We start from the raw sequence: 15674 nt of genomic DNA on the forward strand, positions 1-15674 counted from the left end.
TCGAAAGACATATGTTCATATTACATTCGCGATCAACCAAACGAACCAGAAGACTTAGACGCATTACAAACCTGCTGCACACCAAATATCATCCATAGATACAACGAGCACCAATACTGGTGCGAAGTCCCTGAGTGTTACTTCCCTCCGACGCCTGACCTTAATGTGCCGAATAGCACGATTGAAAAGTGGGTGGATGGCAATATGACCCAGTGTATGAGAGGCGCTCATCCGAGTCATTATGTTGGGCCAAGCACGTGTCACTTTCCCAGATACAATGTTCGCAATGCAGCCGCTTCCTTGCTTGTGGCGTCGGTGCCCTTGTATTTTGGGCTACTGGGCGGTTTGTGGTCGTCTAGGCTTCTGTTGCGATAGGTGGTACCTGGCTCTGAGAGGATCAATGTGGTATCTCCCTCCTGTCAGTTGGCTCTGGGTTATGTAGGTAGATACGGTACAGTCGGTTTATATACCTAACTGTACGCTTCAGTTGTGATTTCTCAGCGAACAGAATGAATGAAGACTATGTTCCAAAGATCTGTAGTTTCGGATGATAATCAAATTGGAAGGGGGTAGATTTATTATTAGCCACTGGGTTTTAGAAATATATGACGACCCCTAGTGTCTAAGACAGCTCAAGAGAGGAAAACTCTATTATAGTACACATGAGCCATGATTATATACATAGCACCACCGCCTGAACGCCGATCCGTATGCTGCGTGGCAATCTTCTATCCCAAAGCAATACCGCTAAACACCATGATGTACTTTTCCTGATTACCATAAAGGTGACTGGTGTAGACCTACAGTAAAAGGTCATTATCCTCCAACGACGATCCAAGATCCACCCCTAGGACATTCATCTCTTCTGCGATGGACGCAATCTGATCCTCAACTCTGCTCGATTCGGTAGCAGCCTGGCCCATGATGATACGTAAAAGGTCAGTCATTATATCAAGCTGATATTGCTCCCGCTCTTGCGGCTCGAGAGTCTCGAGAGTAAGCCCCCGCGCCTGGAGAGCAGACACCTTGCGCTTGCTCAAGATCTCTACCAGCCTGTTGACATGGGAGATGTTCTCCTTGCTCTTAGGAGTCGTTGAAAGGCGACGGAGCCGGCGCTTGGGTGTGCCGGGCGGGACACCGGCCATCCGTGCAACTTGCAGGACTATGAGACGAGCGGTCACGTCGTCGGGAGAGAATCCAAATGTTGATCTCAGCGAGTAAAGGGCAATTAGTGTGCCAGGGAGGTCTTTAGAGAGACAAAAACAACGAATTATTTGGTTATAGAGTTCTTTAGAAAACTCTTCTTGCGCGGCGGCTCGACCCCGTGCAGGAAGGCGAGAATACCACTGCATCATCTCGGCATAAAGGCCGCGAGCAGATGGAAAATCTGCAACAAAAGTCGTGCGACCGCGATCATACTGAAGTTTACCACAGTCCCATAGGCAAGCAAAGGTTTCTAGATCGGGCTGGATCGATGTAGACATGGTACGGAACTTGTCCCACAAAGATCCGATATCCTGTTTCCGGAGCTCGGCATATAGGATGTGGTTCATGAAATAGGAGTTTGGCTTAATCTGAGCATCACCGAGGCATTTGACTAAATATTTAATCATCCCATCGTCGCTTCTTCGGGTATAATGTAGGAGCAGAATGGAAAATGTTTCGATGTTCGCGGATGGAATCTCTCGTTGCATCCATTTGGGTATGCGAGGACTATCTTGATCGGGGCTTACAGTCACTGTCGGAGAGCTTTCAGTCGAACTGGTCCGCGCCCAGATACTGTCAATCCGCTGTTGAACCATGGACCACCCCAATCGTTCAGCTTTCTCTCGCGCGTCGGGATTTCCATCACGTAGCCAAGCGGCAATCAACCCATTGAGGTGTTTTGAATCCGGCTTCACGCCTCGTTCGTACATCAACTCAATCACCAGTGCAGCAGAGTCAACTTCACCCATTCCAATGAGCTTCTTCATCCAGCTGGCATAGAAGAATCGGTTCTGGAACCTTCGAGGTAGGACTGTTAGCGTCGAAAGCGATACCTTGTTCACTTCCTGTTCCGAAATACTTGACGCCTGGAGATGACCAACAAGGCCGACGGCTGCTTTATAGAGGGTGGTCGAGTCGTTTGCTGGGTCTTGCCCTGTCACCATCATATCTTTGAACACTGCGATAGCTAGATTTGGTCTACCGGCTTTTAAAAGACCAATGCTGATATTATCGTAATCGTTCATAGTTAGGGTATTCTCAAGAAAGCTCTTCAGTTGTAAGTATAGAGCCCACGCCTTGACCTCAGCTTCTTTGCCAAGCTGTCGCCCCCAAGCAGTAATGACTGGAAGGAGGATGCGAGGTTCGCGTGATTTGTCATTGGCTAGAAAAGCAAGAGCAATGTCCTGTGCTCGCTGAGGGTCATTTTCAGCAGCAAAGAGTCGTACACCCAATTTCCAATATGCTTCAAGGTCTTGCTTGTTTTGCGAAAGCCCCGTTTGATGTGCCTCCCACTGGTCAAGCGCTTCCTTTGTTTTGCCAGTCTTTCGGAGCGACTCAATGTAAGAGAGGAGATGTGGAGTTGAGAGCGACTTTCCAACTGACATTGCGTCTTCAGCGAGTATTTGGATATGGCTTGCGCGGGAAGATCTTGTATGGTCACCAGCTTGAGCATTCCATAACAACGCCAGAGCTTCTTCAGGTATTGATTCTAGGAATCCTGGGATCATCTGTTTGCAACGGCGGTACCATTTCCATAGTTCCGGTCCGAGTCGTTCGATTGATCCATCGCTTGCGATCCGGATCAGGCATTGGTTGAATTTCTCGATATAAGAATGGTGTTCCGGAGTCGCTACCGCAACCTCGTAGGAGCGCCGTACATGCTTTTTTGGCGAGTTACCCTCCCCTGTCGAATGCCAGTTTTCCTCCTCTTTGGCCAGGCCCTCGAATTCCTCTTTTAACATCTCATCCAGCTCAGTATCAAAAACCTGCTCAAGGCCAATATCGGGTTCATCCTTGCCATGCTCCGCCTCATATTTTCTCAGAGCTTCTAGTGCAATGGCTCTCTCCTTCTCGGGTAGCTCTTTGATGAACTGACTGTTGGGCCCGTAAGGACCTTCTTTCAGATCCTGCAGTTCCTTCTCAAGACTAGCTAGCTCGCCCTCTACTTCCTCCCGATCAGCGTTGTCTTCGGCTTCTGGATTGACCTGCCTTCTATTTTTGCTCCCGCGAGTATCTTGTTCGTAAAACCGGACCTTGTCATTGGGGCCGCCATACTGGAGGGAGCGTGGCGTTACGACGGAGAATGTACGCTGCAAAGGAAGAGACGGAGCCGACGGTGCTCTGAGGGCCACATGCTGATACCACCGAGCTCCTCGAACAGCTTGGCGCAGCATGAGGTATAGGCGGTTAGATCATCTGACAAAAAAATACTGGTGAATAAAAGTTGCTGTGACAGTAACGAAGTAGGAGTTTTGGGGAGGATTGTCGCATGAAGCTCCGCGGCGGAAAACCAATACCACCCCAGTTTGGTTTAGCGTCAACGCGAGCTCCGCCGCGGCTTCAGTAAATCATTCTACAATATTCATTCATCCCCAAACGACAGAGGGCAGGCCGTCTCGAAGCTTACCTATTATGGACTTGGATACGGAAACACAGGGTGTAGCCAAGGATGGCTCAAACAATCAGGTACTGTTCTGTGCTAATGGTTCAATCTATCCTAAACTCACTAATGCTTTTGTAGGGTGTGTACATCTATCGGCCTGTAACTTCCGCGAAAGCTCACGGGGAGCGACCTTCGAAGCGACGAAAGGTGCAACCCGAGAATAAGGAACAGAAAATTGAGTCGCACCCTTTTGTTCCCTTGCTGGACGGAGAAGAAAACGAGTCATCGGTCGAATTGAGGTACAATGCTTATCGGCTATTGTGGTCAACTCAGGAAAGCAAGATCCAGGTTCGCCAACAATAGAAGCTTGCCGGTTTGCTGGGTATGGTATGTCTTGCTAACGGCAGACAGGAGATTCTAGATGACGTGGACTCCGAAGTTCTTGAGAACGTTTTATCCTTTGTCAGGTCCACTTCGCATCAGACGTAGGTGGTTTTTTTTTTTTTTTTTTTTTTGACACGAAGGCGCTTCGAAATGCCTAACCAATGATAGATATGACGGCTGCATCCCCACAGCATTAATAACTGTTGGATCCAATGTTTCATCGCTTGGCAGACTGTTATCCAAGCTTAATGATCAATTGACTGCGTCGGAGGAAGGCGGAGTGGTCATACTGGAATCTGGCGATGCGCCCAACCTCAAGGCAACGCTGAAGAATATTATCCGAGCTGCCGTCACAAACACGGAAGGGAACGATGGGTATCAGAATTTCTTGACGGACCGAGAGGTGGGTTTGTCCTGTTCATACCCTATATGGGCGAGGTGCTAAGAAGGCCGTAGGGGCCCAGACTTCTTGGGTATGATCTCGATTTACTTGGAGATTATGTGAAAAGGAAAGGGATCAGAAAGCTGGTCGTAGCATTCCGTGACAGCGAAGCTTTTGATCCGAACATTTTAACTGATCTCCTCTCCCTCTTAAGGTAAGGCTCACGATCCTTGCTAGTCCATTTAGTTAATTGTTCCTAGTTCCTGGCTTGACCGAATACCATTTACCCTATTATTTGGTATCTCAACATCTGTTGAACTCTTCGAAGGAAGGCTTCCTCGGTCAAGCGTAGCCCTTCTTAGAGGTAGATACTTCGAGATTCACGGAGCAAGTAACTGTGTTGATCGCATGTACGAGCGATTACAAGCAGACCAAAACGGACGATTCTGGCTAGGGCGCAATATTACGGGGGTTTTGTTTGAGAAATCGAATGACTATTTCCAAACACCGGAGGCATTCAGTCGGACAGTTAAGGTATTTGCCATATTACGCGCGCTAAACTAATTAATTCTAATGGGGATAGTATGCGTACATGACACACTTCTTTGCAAATCCATTGGCAATGCTTCTATCAGACGAGGCTTCCGTGAAAAGGCAACAGGGGAAGCTCTGCGAAGCAATTAGAAACCTCCCATCTTTCCGAAGGTAATATATTAACTTAACTTAGCCTTTTCTTGACTAACCACACTAGATTTTGCGAGCATCTCCTTGATGATGCCTCTACTGAACAAGTGCGCAACCTGTTGGAGAACGACGAGTTTCTGTTTCAACAAAGCCTAATGTACATGGAAATCGGACAGCGACGGATGAGAGATATATTCCAGGTTGTCAAGACAATTTATCTATGCCTTAAGAGCATGGATATAAGAAGAAATTTCACGATGGCAGAATTGTCAATTCGTGCACTATCTGGAGAATTGCAAGATTCAACTTATATGGATGATCTTCTTAGGGGCCTGAAAACGTTGGACTCTTCTAAGCTGAAGGAATTCCTTGCGTTTATGCCTCAAGAACTGATTGACTGTCCGGAGTTTCAAGAAATAAAGAAAGACTTCGAAGGTCTTGTACAGACATACCAGGGCACGGAGCCGCTTCGGAGTGAGTATGGTAGCCATAATTCCATTGTGGCGGCAACTGTGGTCCAACAACGGGTGAAGCTCAGTAAGAGCAAAGCCAAATTACCCCAGCAGAATATTGAGTATACCAAGGTAATTGATCGCGTTCATGCTCTGTCAGAACGGTACTTTGTGGGAACGTTGGTGAGACCACAAGAACTGTTCTTGCATGAAGCTTTTCTTCTTGATATGAAAAATCCTTTGAAGGAGATCTTCTCCCCTAGGCCACGTTTCGCGATCGAACGTGCCTTAGCCAATCCTTTCGACTACTTGATATCAATGTCGGATAGGACGGATGCTAAGATTTCCGCGCGACAGCCAGCCACGGCTATCTTATATCAGCTATATCTCGAGTCCGGGGCACTGGTGAACGTTTACGACCTTTGGCAAGCTTTTTATGCGGTGTTCGAGAGTGAGCAAGGTGACGCTTACGATGAACGTATGACTATGACATTGTTCTATCGGGCGTTATCAGAACTCAAGGCGCTTGGTATGCTTAAAAGCAGTCGGAAGAAGGTGGATCACGCTGCTAAATCAGCTTGGATTGGACTGTGAATACCATCATAATTGTACATTTAAGAACATTGACGAAACGGGCTATGTAATATCAGGACAAAAGGGTATCATAAAGCAAAATGAACTAATCGCCACAACAATCACATAGTGCAGCCATCGAGTAGATGAAGTCCATTCCTCTCACGATGGAGACTATAACAGGAAACTTGTCAATCATTCGGAGATAGGTAGTTGTATGATATCGTCGTGACCAAGTGGTCGTCCCCCATCACTCAACACCATAGCCTCTCTCCTTCGTCTCCTTACAGCCTGCTCCTCAGCACTCCGTTCCCGCAGGCGCCTCCCGGGGACTCGACTCGAGCCGGCAGTATCATCACCATCTACCATCCATATGTCACTGTCATCATCATCATCATCCTGGTCGTTTTCCTCAATCATGCTACCCATTAGACCATATTTGCGTAATTGCTTCGTGCCCTCCGGATGAGAAGAGAGGGTGCTAAATATTGAACTCATAAGGGTATCATCGGACCACCAGGTCTTCATGAGTATCACTACGTCTTGCCGGCGCGACGGCTCCGAAAGCGCGCAAGGAAATGGATATTTTGAGAGCCAACGACTAACGACGCCAGCCTCCAGAGCTGCGGGCACATTTTCTGGAAGAACCAGGTTCAGTGTACCAAGCGCCTTCTTCTCCTCGAGAGGTCTAGTTTTGGGTAAAATAGGTGATACTGTGGTGGAGGTCTCTTCGGTATGTTCGTTGAGGAAATTGCAGAGACAGTCGACAAGAGCGTTGTATGTGGGCGGATCTTTCAGTCTGGCACATACGGAGGTCCGAGAAACTAAATCGTAGCAATCAGCATCAATTTAAGATATCATTAAATCGAATATGCAAGGTCCGTACGTAAGCGATTTGATACTAAGAAGTACATCGCACTGAGGGCTTTGCTTCGTCTCTCTGTATTCGTACTCGCAAGGTCCCTCAGAAGCAAATCTCTAGTTTCTCCCTTTGTAGATCTCTCGGCGATAATACGCAAAGCACTATGAAGTATGTCAGTGCCTATTATGCGGGCTGTGTACACTGGAGCTGCCATACGCTGCCCGGAGGTCGTAACTTGTGCTTTCAGAGAGCTTGAGTAATGTGTCCAGTTTGAGGGCTGTTGATCAATCAGCCACTAGATAACTCACACCAAAAAAAAAAAAAAAAATTGTAACTAACCATCCTCCGTGCCTTCACTGATCATCTTATCTTCCTTCTCGACATGCTTAATCTCCGTCAGATCTCGCACTCGGCGGAGGTCCGTGACTATGCCGCGAACAGCGAAGAAAAGAGAAACACCTATGGGGTCAGTGGCCCATTCACTTGCCATAACTAAATCATAAAAAGCTCACCTAGACATAGCCATAACAACCTATCGTTCATATGAGAGGGCATGGTTCAGCTTGGAAACGAGAATGATCTATACTAATGGTATCGTAGAAAGCGGAGAGCAATGATGATTTAAAGACAAACCGGCAGAATTCAGTACATAAAGGCGGTGAGTATAACTTTTTTTCGGACATACTGCCGCCGCCAAAAATTTCGGAGAAACAGAACGCTTTTGCATCATCTTCAGCACCCAGATATGCCGCCGTCGCAGTTGAAGCAGCTCAAGGCCTCTCTCCGCGACAGTGGAGTTCTGGGGCCACAGCAGTCGAAAAAGCAAAAGCGCCAGAATGCGAAGAGTGGTGCTGCGGCGCAAAATCGGGTCCAGCGCAATGCTGCTTTGCAGTCAATTCGAGACCGGTTCAACCCGTTCGAAATCAAAGCGGGGGGTACACGGACAAAATTTGATGTGACAACTCGAGATGGAAATTCGGGCACTGCTGCTTCGCGTGCACGACCTGGCGTTACCAAGTCACTGGGAGAAGAAAAAGTGAGTTTCATCGCAGCTTTATGTCTCACTGTATTTACTAATGGTTCTACTCGGTACAGAGACGCCAAACGCTATTGCGAGAAATGGAGAAGAGGAACAAGGTCGGTGGCATATTAGATCGTCGGTTCGGTGAAGATGATCCGACTATGACGCCTGAAGAGAGAGCCGCCGAACGTTATGCTAGAGCAAGTCAGCGCAAGATGCGGAAGGAATCAATGTTCAATCTGGAGGGGGATGACGAGGAAGAAGAATTTCAACTCACACACAAAGGCCAGTCTTTGAATGATATCGATAATGACGATTTCCAAGAGGGAGACTTGGGCAGGCTGGAAGATGATGCCTCGGATTCCGAAGCAGCCCGAAAAAGGAAACGAGTTTTCTTCGATGATGGCGAGATTGATGGCCCAGAGGATCTAGAAGACGGGGAGGAACATCCTGAACGAAAGAAATCAAAACACGAAGTCATGAAGGAGGTCATTGCCAAGTCGAAATTTCACAAGTATGAGCGGCAAAAAGCTAAGGAGGACGATGATGATCTCCGTGAAGAACTCGATAAAGGGCTTCCTGATCTTTTCGAAATGCTAAGAGGGGTGAAACCACCGCCAAAGCCAGAACCTCCGAAGAGTGACCTGGCATCTATGAACCCAGACCGCGCTGCTCTTATGGAGGGCATGGCCAAAGGAGATACTGAAAAGGAATATGATCAGCGCCTTAAGCAATTAACGTTTGATAAGCGATCTAAGCCAACGGACCGCACAAAGACAGAGGAGGAGAAGGCCGCGGAGGAAGCCGAGCGGCTGAAGGCTCTAGAAGAAGAGCGTGTTCGGAGAATGCGCGGCGAGGAAGTAACTGAGTCGGAAGACGAGGAAGACGAAGAAGAAGAGGGAGGAAGTGAGATATCCGATGACGAATCCATCCCAGATGACGCGAAGGCTTTTGGGTTGCAACAGTCTTCCGGTCAGGCCAGTACCCGCGCCGAGCTTGGCGTCGAAGACGAGGATGATTTTATTATTGATGATGATCTTGTTGAGACGAGATCCGATGTTAGCTTATCAATTGGCGACAGTGATGAGGAGGTATTATCTGCAGATGAGTCAGAGGAGGAAGTGGAAGAGGACGAAGAAGACGAGCTTATCAACGGGTTTACTCTCCCTAGCGATAACGCCGGAGAAGCTCCTGCTGCAGCTGATGCGCCAGAAGCTAGTGAAGGGTTGGCTTATACATACCCTTGCCCGAAGAATCATGAGGAGTTCCTCCAGATCATTCAAGATGTGCCCATGGAGGACCTTCCATTGGTCGTTCAGAGAATTCGAGCTCTGCACCATCATCGTCTACACCCGGACAATAAGAAGAAGCTTGGCCAATTCTCCCGCATTCTAATTCAGCATATCGCCTACATGGCCGAACAGCCTGAGCATCCTCCTTTTGCCATTCTTGAGAACATCCTCCGTCACGTCCACTCTCTGGCAAAGAGCCACCCCGAGAGCGTATCCCAGGAGTTCAGGGCTCGTCTACGTGAAATCGCAGCAGACAGGCCACTTAATCTCCGGCCCAGTGATCTGGTCATTCTAACTGGAATTGCCACTACCTTCCCAACCTCTGATCACTTCCACGCCGTCGCAACGCCAGCGCACCTGTGCCTTTCGCGGTACCTAGGACAAGGCGCCGTGAATACTCTCGCAGACTTTGCAACGGGCGCCTATGCCGCAAGCCTGGTTCTCCAATATCAATCAGTTTCTAAGCGCTACATGCCCGAATTGATCAACTACGTCCTTAACGCCCTGTGCAACCTTGCCCCGGAGGAGCCAAAGAGCAACCTCGGTCTCTTCCCGTCCCGGAGTCCGGAGGCATCTATACGACTGAAGATTTCCAAATCGCTGAAGTCGAGAAAACTCCAATTCTGGGACATCACTGGCCCGGAAAGCACTAAGGCCCAAGAAGATCTCAAGCTTTCCCTCCTCAACATATTCATCTCTCTCCTCAGCACCGCTTCCGATATGTGGTCAGAATTATCAGCCTTCCTTGAGATCTTCGCTGAAGCTCAGAAACTTCTTCGCTTCCTGAGCCGATCCTGCAAGGGTAGGATTCCCTCGGTTGTTCAAGACACCCTGCAGTCGACCCTCGATAAATTCGATGGCCACACCTCAAAAGCCCGCCTTACACGTCGCCCGCTTCTACTCCACGATCACCGCCCGTTGGCTATTAAAACCGCCATTCCCAAGTTCGAGGATACTTTCAACCCAGACAAGCACTACGACCCCAACCGCGAGCGCGCGGAAGCCAACCGGCTCAAGGCCGAGTACAAGCGCGAGCGCAAGGGCGCCATGCGGGAACTACGCAAGGATGCCAACTTCATTGCGCGCGAGAAGCTGCGCGAAAAGAAGGAGCGCGATGCCGAGTACGAGAAGAAATACAAACGACTTGTGGCCGAGGTGCAGAACCAAGAGGGCAGAGAGGCCAATGCTTACGAGAGGGAGAGGAGATTGCGCCAGGGCAAGCGGTAATCATGTCGCTATTTATGATATTCTTGTTGGTTTTGGTTGGGCTTCAGGTATCATTATTATGTTGGTGCTTATACTTTGCATGCCGAACATGTGTATATACTCTTGATTATTTGATTTGTCAAGGCTGCTGAACAAAAGAACTCTTTTCGTTATGTCAAATATGTATCTTAATTGCCTATGGGGGCTCTAAGACTTATGCAGGTAGAGTAGCAGTCAAGACAGACACAGTTAGTATTACTGTTGAAGTTCCGGTCTGATATTGATCAAATATTCACAACATTCCCTCTGATCTTCCGATACTTGCTCCATCCTTGTTTCGTTTGTCTTGATGAAGATGCGAGAATACCCTTCATTACCCCAAGTATTCCATTGTGGGCTCCCTGGGTAATGATGAGGATTTGGAGCAAATGTCTTGATGAAGCTTGTCCAGTAACCTTGCATAACGGGTACAATCGGCGCATTGGTAGTGAAATAAGATGAGGGAGGATCTCCTGTTACATAATTTGGGCCCCAAATAGCTTTGATTTCCACTATATGATCTACGCCGAGGCCAGATTCTTCCAAGTCTGGGTCTTGTACGGCGTAGTGGTAGTTCCAACTGTTAATCCTGGCCTTGGCGTAGATAGATGACATGTCAATCCCAGGGCAGATATACCGCATCTCACCATATGCAGTGCTTGCAGGTCTCCAGTAAGGCTTAGCGTCCGGAAATTGGCGCGTCTGGCTCTCATGGAAATACCAGGCATTGATTGCAGCAAATTGCTCTAATTTAATAGTTGGGAATTGAGTTTGGATGAATATATCTACTTCCCCGACGTTGGACATGTTCTTGGGAACGAATATGGTGCCTTCATTCGTGTCGTCGCCGAAATAACAGGCACCTTGATAAAATGATCCCTGTGGAATAGACGGTACGTATAATCGGGAACAAAATCACCGTCAACCACTGGTCCGTATAGATATAGGGGCGCCTGTTGTGCATTAGCCAAGGGTGTGTTAATGTTTTCACGCTGGAGGACCTCTGTCTAGACCACGCAAGCGTTCAAGTGTGTCGGCATCACTTGCACAACCAGTGCGGATGACTAGGTTGTTGTATGCAAACTGACTTTGATTCAAACTAAGCATGGTTGCAAAGCTTTGCGATTCCGCAGCAGCAGCATGAAAGAGATCATCGTCCTTTCCACCGTAGGCTGAGAGAAGAAGGTTGATGGAGGCGGTTCCTGCGCTAGCACCACCTACAACCACATGTTTGGGGTTTCCGCCAAACTTGGGAAATCTGTTAGCATTATCATGCTGCTGCTAGTGTCTAGGATCTAACCTTGTGTATATATTTCTGGACCCACTCCAGGACTTTAATCTGGTCCTTTAGGCCGTTGTTCACACTTCCATCTTGTTGAATCTCTCACCCCGAGAGGAATCCGTTCGGGCCAACACGATGATTGAAGGTAACCACGAAAATTCCCATACCAGACGCTTGTATCAAGCCGGTACCATTGTAATTCGGATTTGAATTCTGATTGAAGCCCCCGCCCTGGATCCTAACAAATACCGGCAAAAACTCGGGATGGTTACTGGCTCTATACGGAGAATACACATCTAGAAAAAGGCAGTCAGATGTGTCCTCAGGAATCGGTAAACTCGCTAGTGGGGATACACGTAGGACCGTGGTTTAGGGAAAACGTCAGCTCTCGTGCAGTATATAGTTCCGGATAAGCAACTCTACCTCAAATGCATCCTGAATCCCAGCTACCACGCTTGGACTCTGTGGGGCAGAGAAGCGTAATGGTCCTGTAGGAGAGGCGGCATATCGAATTCCCAGCCATTGTACTAGGCCATTTGAGAGCGCTCTACCCCTATACCGAGCGTACTCAAGGTCTACCACCACTTCTTGAGCAGCTGTCAAGAAGAGAAGCAGGAAGACTTGGGCAAATAGAATGTACTGTGCCATTCCGAAAGCGTTTGCAACTCTACCCGGTGGCCCCCTACTGAGATGTGAATCTGGAGAATAAATCCGAGAGACACTGTTGCGTGTAGAGTCGGCTTATCTTTTATAAAATTTCCATGGCGAACCCTTATATAGCCAGAGGGCTTACCGGCCCGTGACCACCATCGTATGGCAAACATACGAGCTAGCATTCGCTCGAAATCCACACTAAGGGGAGCACTGATCGATGCCAAGGGCCGCAGTGGCCAGATTTGCAGAAGAAGGTTCAGTATTCACAAGGCATGACTAGGTAAAGATTATTATCAATGGTGTCATCGCATGTACCGACTTTGATCGTCAATGCCTAAGGAGTGAGTAGTGGGAGGGGAAATGGGCTAGCTGGCTGACGCCATTTACTCAACAAACTTGTGGAGAGCTGACTGGGTGGACAGTGCTTGACGCTAAAGCATGAACGTTTAAAGGTAATGCTCCGAATTGGTTCGATTAACAATAGACCTATATAGCTGAGTGAGCGAGTACTAGTAATTAGTATAGTACTAGCAGTATTCATGGGTAGTCCTCTCAATTGTGATACTGTTGTGGGACCAGGATAAGAAAATTGACCAATCAAAGAGGGAGACCAAACTTCCTCCGCATTGAGAAACTGCACTGATTTTCTTCCCCGCAATCGGAAACCCAGAGGAGTAACCTGAACCAACAAATAAACTACCTAGTTTACTCGGACAACCTCCGCTTAAAGAAAGCATTACTGTGTCAACCTTATCCACGAGCTAATTCTCGAGCTAAATCCTGCATCTTTTGTCTCTCATCCATATTTCCGGGTCTACTTCTGTGTCCGTTTCGCGCGCATCTTCGCCGGAAATGGCCCCTCTTCAGAACCCCGCACCTGATGTACGGGACGAAGAGGAGGATGATTACATGTCTATGGTGATTGAGGAGCCGCAGCAGAAAGAAACATTCACCCAGAAAAAACGTCGACAACAGAGAGAGGTAGGTAGCATGTGCTGACGCCATACAGCCCTTGTTCTCTGTTTCCCTTACACTTGCATGGCGCGCAAATGAACTGATGTGTTCCTCTCCTCTACTCAGGCCGAAGCTCGAGGTAAAGTTCCATCCAAAGCCGAACGTGCAGCCCAAGAAGCCGAACGTCGTGATGCGGCCTTAGCCACTAGCACGCTTAACCCTTCCAACAAGGGGTTCCAAATGATGGCCAAACTGGGGTTCAAGCCGGGGCAAGCATTAGGTAAATCCCAAGGTGCGGGGGTATTAGATCAAGAGTCCAATAGCAAATCCGGCACCCGAGCCGAGCCACTCAATCTGGTGTTCAAGGAGGACCGGGGTGGTATTGGTCTGGATAGTGAAAAGAAACGCAAGTTCCGGGAAGAGGCCGAAGAGGCAGTGAAGAAAGTAAAGCAGGAAGAGGGTGATTACCGCGATCGCGTCCGCATTGAACGGGAGACACGCCGTACTGAAGCTCAATTTCATGCTGCGCAGAAGGTTGCCGAACGATTGGATGCGGAGGCGGGGGCAGGAGACGGGGAGACCATCCAGACGAAGCGTGGGAAGATCCCGACTGAACATGAAGAGGAGGAATCTGAAGAAACGACCAGTGGATCAAAAATCTCGCAGCCCAAGGTCAAGGTCAAACCGACCTTGCAAATCAACATCTTATATCGCGGGCTCGTCCGTGAGCGGGAGGAGAAAGAACGTTCCATCCAGGCCCGGCATCGATTGCAAACGTCCCTGCCATCGTCATTCTTCCCCAACCCACGGTTACCAGGGTATGACGACCCGACGCTGGACCGGGAGGATAAAGTGGCGCTCGACAACAACCCTGATATCTCAACTATCCTTGAGCAGGAGCTTGATGAAGAAGACCCAGAACTAGACGATTTTAATTCCCTCGAGCCGAGCGAGCGCCTGGACCGGATAGTGCAGTATCTGCGTGAGACACACCATTACTGTTTCTGGTGTAAATTCCGCTATGAGACCGGAGAAATGGAGGGATGTCCAGGTGTGACTGAGGAAGATCATGATTAACGACTTACCTGCGTCATAAACTACTTAGGAAATCGCGTTTGATGTTATCTTATTATATGCTTATATATAGATGGCTAGAAGGTACGTCAGATCAAAATTAATCTATACTGTCTATGCGAACGCCTAGTAACTATACATTGACCTAAACCACGACCCATAACCGTATATACAATAAATAACGACGAAATATCTGCAAAGATTCTTTGACGTATCATAACATGAACGGATAATAAACTCTGGCAACGAGAGCGCAACGAAATTGAACTTTAATATATCAACCCGAAAATATGTATAAGAAATTAAACTATGGAACCAACACCCATGTCCCGGACAGAGGTCAGAACAACGATCAGTGATGAGTGAAAAGCTAGTCGTGGGAGGGCATCGTTTTCATCAGCTGCTCCAGTGAGCGATTCGGGCATTTCTGCAGCGCCTGGTAACAACCGGCGCAAATGCGCAGGCAACAGAAAACGCATCGGTATCGAATTTCTCGATCGTATTTCTGGCAGGTCATACATGGAAGTGGATGCCAGAGGTTGTTGGCAATGGGCATCGACCGATGGTCCTGATAGCAGGCATAATGTAATTGGTTTAGCGGTGCGGCGACGGGCTCGTAATCAGGCGGCGTCCATGGTCCATTACTCTCTTCGACTGAGACCGGTTCAACAGTCGCACTGGTATCATCGAGTTCTGGCTCTGGCTCGGGAATAAAGCTCTCTAGAGGGTCCTCGATTGGCCGAACGTGTTCCTGATGGTGGATAGGGTACTGATCTTCACTGGATGGAGGAGTCACTTGTTGTACAGGAGCCGGAGCCGGAGGCTCCTCCCGCTTGGGAACGGGAACTCGAGGAAATCTGGGAAGCGGGCGGTCTTCATATTTAGGTGTAGGGTTGATGTGATGATACGGCGACTGGTTTGAAAATGAGTCGGTTGGGGCAGAGGGGAATGGCGGAGGAGAAGGCAGCGGGTTGGGCGGCAGGTCCTTCTCTTGCGAGTGAAGAGATCGGCCCGGTCCCGAGTCCATTCGTGCTGGTATCGCGACTTCCTCGGAACTTGAATCTCTCCGTGTTGGTGATTCGGCGATTTTCTTTCTGGATTTGATTGCAGAAAGCGATGGCATTCGGAGACCGCGTGAACGGCTTTCCTTGTCGAGAATAGCCATGGTTAAGGTCCTCCTCCTTCTTCTTCTTTCTTTCTTTTCTTTTCTTTTTTTTTTTTTTTTT

The 15674-nt window shown here is 48.5% G+C and overlaps 7 protein-coding genes across 7 annotated transcripts in view; 3 read left to right on the forward strand and 4 right to left on the reverse strand.

Moving 5' to 3' along the window:
* Positions 1–588: 588 nt before the first annotated feature.
* Positions 589–3465, reverse strand: BDV38DRAFT_237979 (pentatricopeptide repeat protein). The gene has a single exon (XM_032053642.1). It carries the CDS (start codon positions 3378–3380, stop codon positions 801–803), a length of 2580 nt encoding a protein of 859 aa, XP_031917518.1. The 5' UTR covers positions 3381–3465; the 3' UTR covers positions 589–800.
* Positions 3466–3618: 153 nt separating this feature from the next.
* On the forward strand, positions 3619–6085 carry BDV38DRAFT_279355 (putative origin recognition complex subunit 3; the record flags this gene model as incomplete). Its single annotated transcript, XM_032059002.1, has 8 exons — positions 3619–3672; positions 3728–3937; positions 4001–4074; positions 4142–4376; positions 4430–4569; positions 4616–4889; positions 4939–5060; positions 5107–6085. 8 exons carry the CDS (start codon positions 3619–3621, stop codon positions 6083–6085), a joined length of 2088 nt encoding a protein of 695 aa, XP_031917519.1.
* Positions 5749–7512, reverse strand: BDV38DRAFT_237981 (uncharacterized protein). The gene is made up of 5 exons (XM_032053643.1): positions 7439–7512; positions 7266–7385; positions 7143–7203; positions 6951–7087; positions 5749–6888 (listed from the first exon to the last, which is right to left on the reverse strand). Exons 1-5 carry the CDS (start codon positions 7479–7481, stop codon positions 6260–6262), a joined length of 990 nt encoding a protein of 329 aa, XP_031917520.1. The 5' UTR covers positions 7482–7512; the 3' UTR covers positions 5749–6259.
* Positions 7513–7656: 144 nt separating this feature from the next.
* On the forward strand, positions 7657–10697 carry BDV38DRAFT_206331 (snoRNA-binding rRNA-processing protein NOP14). Its single transcript, XM_032052527.1, has 2 exons — positions 7657–7962; positions 8022–10697. The coding sequence occupies exons 1-2, from the start codon at positions 7672–7674 to the stop codon at positions 10464–10466; spliced, it is 2736 nt and encodes a 911-aa protein (XP_031917521.1). The 5' UTR covers positions 7657–7671; the 3' UTR covers positions 10467–10697.
* Positions 10698–10700: 3 nt separating this feature from the next.
* Positions 10701–12414, reverse strand: BDV38DRAFT_268665 (putative triacylglycerol lipase; the record flags this gene model as incomplete). The annotated part of the gene is made up of 6 exons (XM_032056815.1): positions 10701–11347; positions 11377–11487; positions 11528–11732; positions 11785–11865; positions 11899–12107; positions 12228–12414. The coding sequence occupies 6 exons, from the start codon at positions 12412–12414 to the stop codon at positions 10701–10703; spliced, it is 1440 nt and encodes a 479-aa protein (XP_031917522.1).
* An 858-nt stretch (positions 12415–13272) lies between these two features.
* BDV38DRAFT_279360 (putative G-patch domain protein) lies at positions 13273–14451 on the forward strand (the record flags this gene model as incomplete). Its single annotated transcript, XM_032059003.1, has 2 exons — positions 13273–13401; positions 13501–14451. 2 exons carry the CDS (start codon positions 13273–13275, stop codon positions 14449–14451), a joined length of 1080 nt encoding a protein of 359 aa, XP_031917523.1.
* Positions 14452–14558: 107 nt separating this feature from the next.
* Positions 14559–15674, reverse strand: part of BDV38DRAFT_237985 (uncharacterized protein) — a 1130-nt gene continuing 14 nt past the window's right edge. The window contains exon 1 of the mRNA XM_032053644.1: positions 14559–15674. This exon is cut by the window's right edge and continues 14 nt beyond it. Within this exon, the coding sequence (XP_031917524.1) occupies positions 14819–15613 (795 nt within the window). The 5' untranslated portion in view covers positions 15614–15674 and the 3' untranslated portion in view covers positions 14559–14818.

Source organism: Aspergillus pseudotamarii (genome assembly GCF_009193445.1).
Source record: "Aspergillus pseudotamarii strain CBS 117625 unplaced genomic scaffold BDV38scaffold_8, whole genome shotgun sequence".
Lineage (NCBI taxonomy): Eukaryota > Fungi > Ascomycota > Eurotiomycetes > Eurotiales > Aspergillaceae > Aspergillus > Aspergillus pseudotamarii.

What these genes read in the sequence shown, in the direction of transcription:
- BDV38DRAFT_237979 (XM_032053642.1), bottom strand. Translation starts at nt 3,380, where the DNA reads ATGCTGCGCCAAGCTGTTCGAGGAGCTCGGTGGTATCAGCATGTGGCC.
- BDV38DRAFT_237981 (XM_032053643.1), bottom strand. Translation starts at nt 7,481, where the DNA reads ATGCCCTCTCATATGAACGATAGGTTGTTATGGCTATGTCTAG. An exon ending in CAGTGAAGGCACGGAGGATG is followed by an intron (nt 7,204 to 7,265) that starts GTTAGTTACAAT and finishes ATTGATCAACAG; the next exon opens with CCCTCAAACTGGACACATTA. An exon ending in AGTTACGACCTCCGGGCAGC is followed by an intron (nt 7,088 to 7,142) that starts GTATGGCAGCTC and finishes CATACTTCATAG; the next exon opens with TGCTTTGCGTATTATCGCCG.
- BDV38DRAFT_206331 (XM_032052527.1), top strand. Translation starts at nt 7,672, where the DNA reads ATGCCGCCGTCGCAGTTGAAGCAGCTCAAGGCCTCTCTCCGCGACAGT. An exon ending in AGTCACTGGGAGAAGAAAAA is followed by an intron (nt 7,963 to 8,021) that starts GTGAGTTTCATC and finishes TACTCGGTACAG; the next exon opens with AGACGCCAAACGCTATTGCG.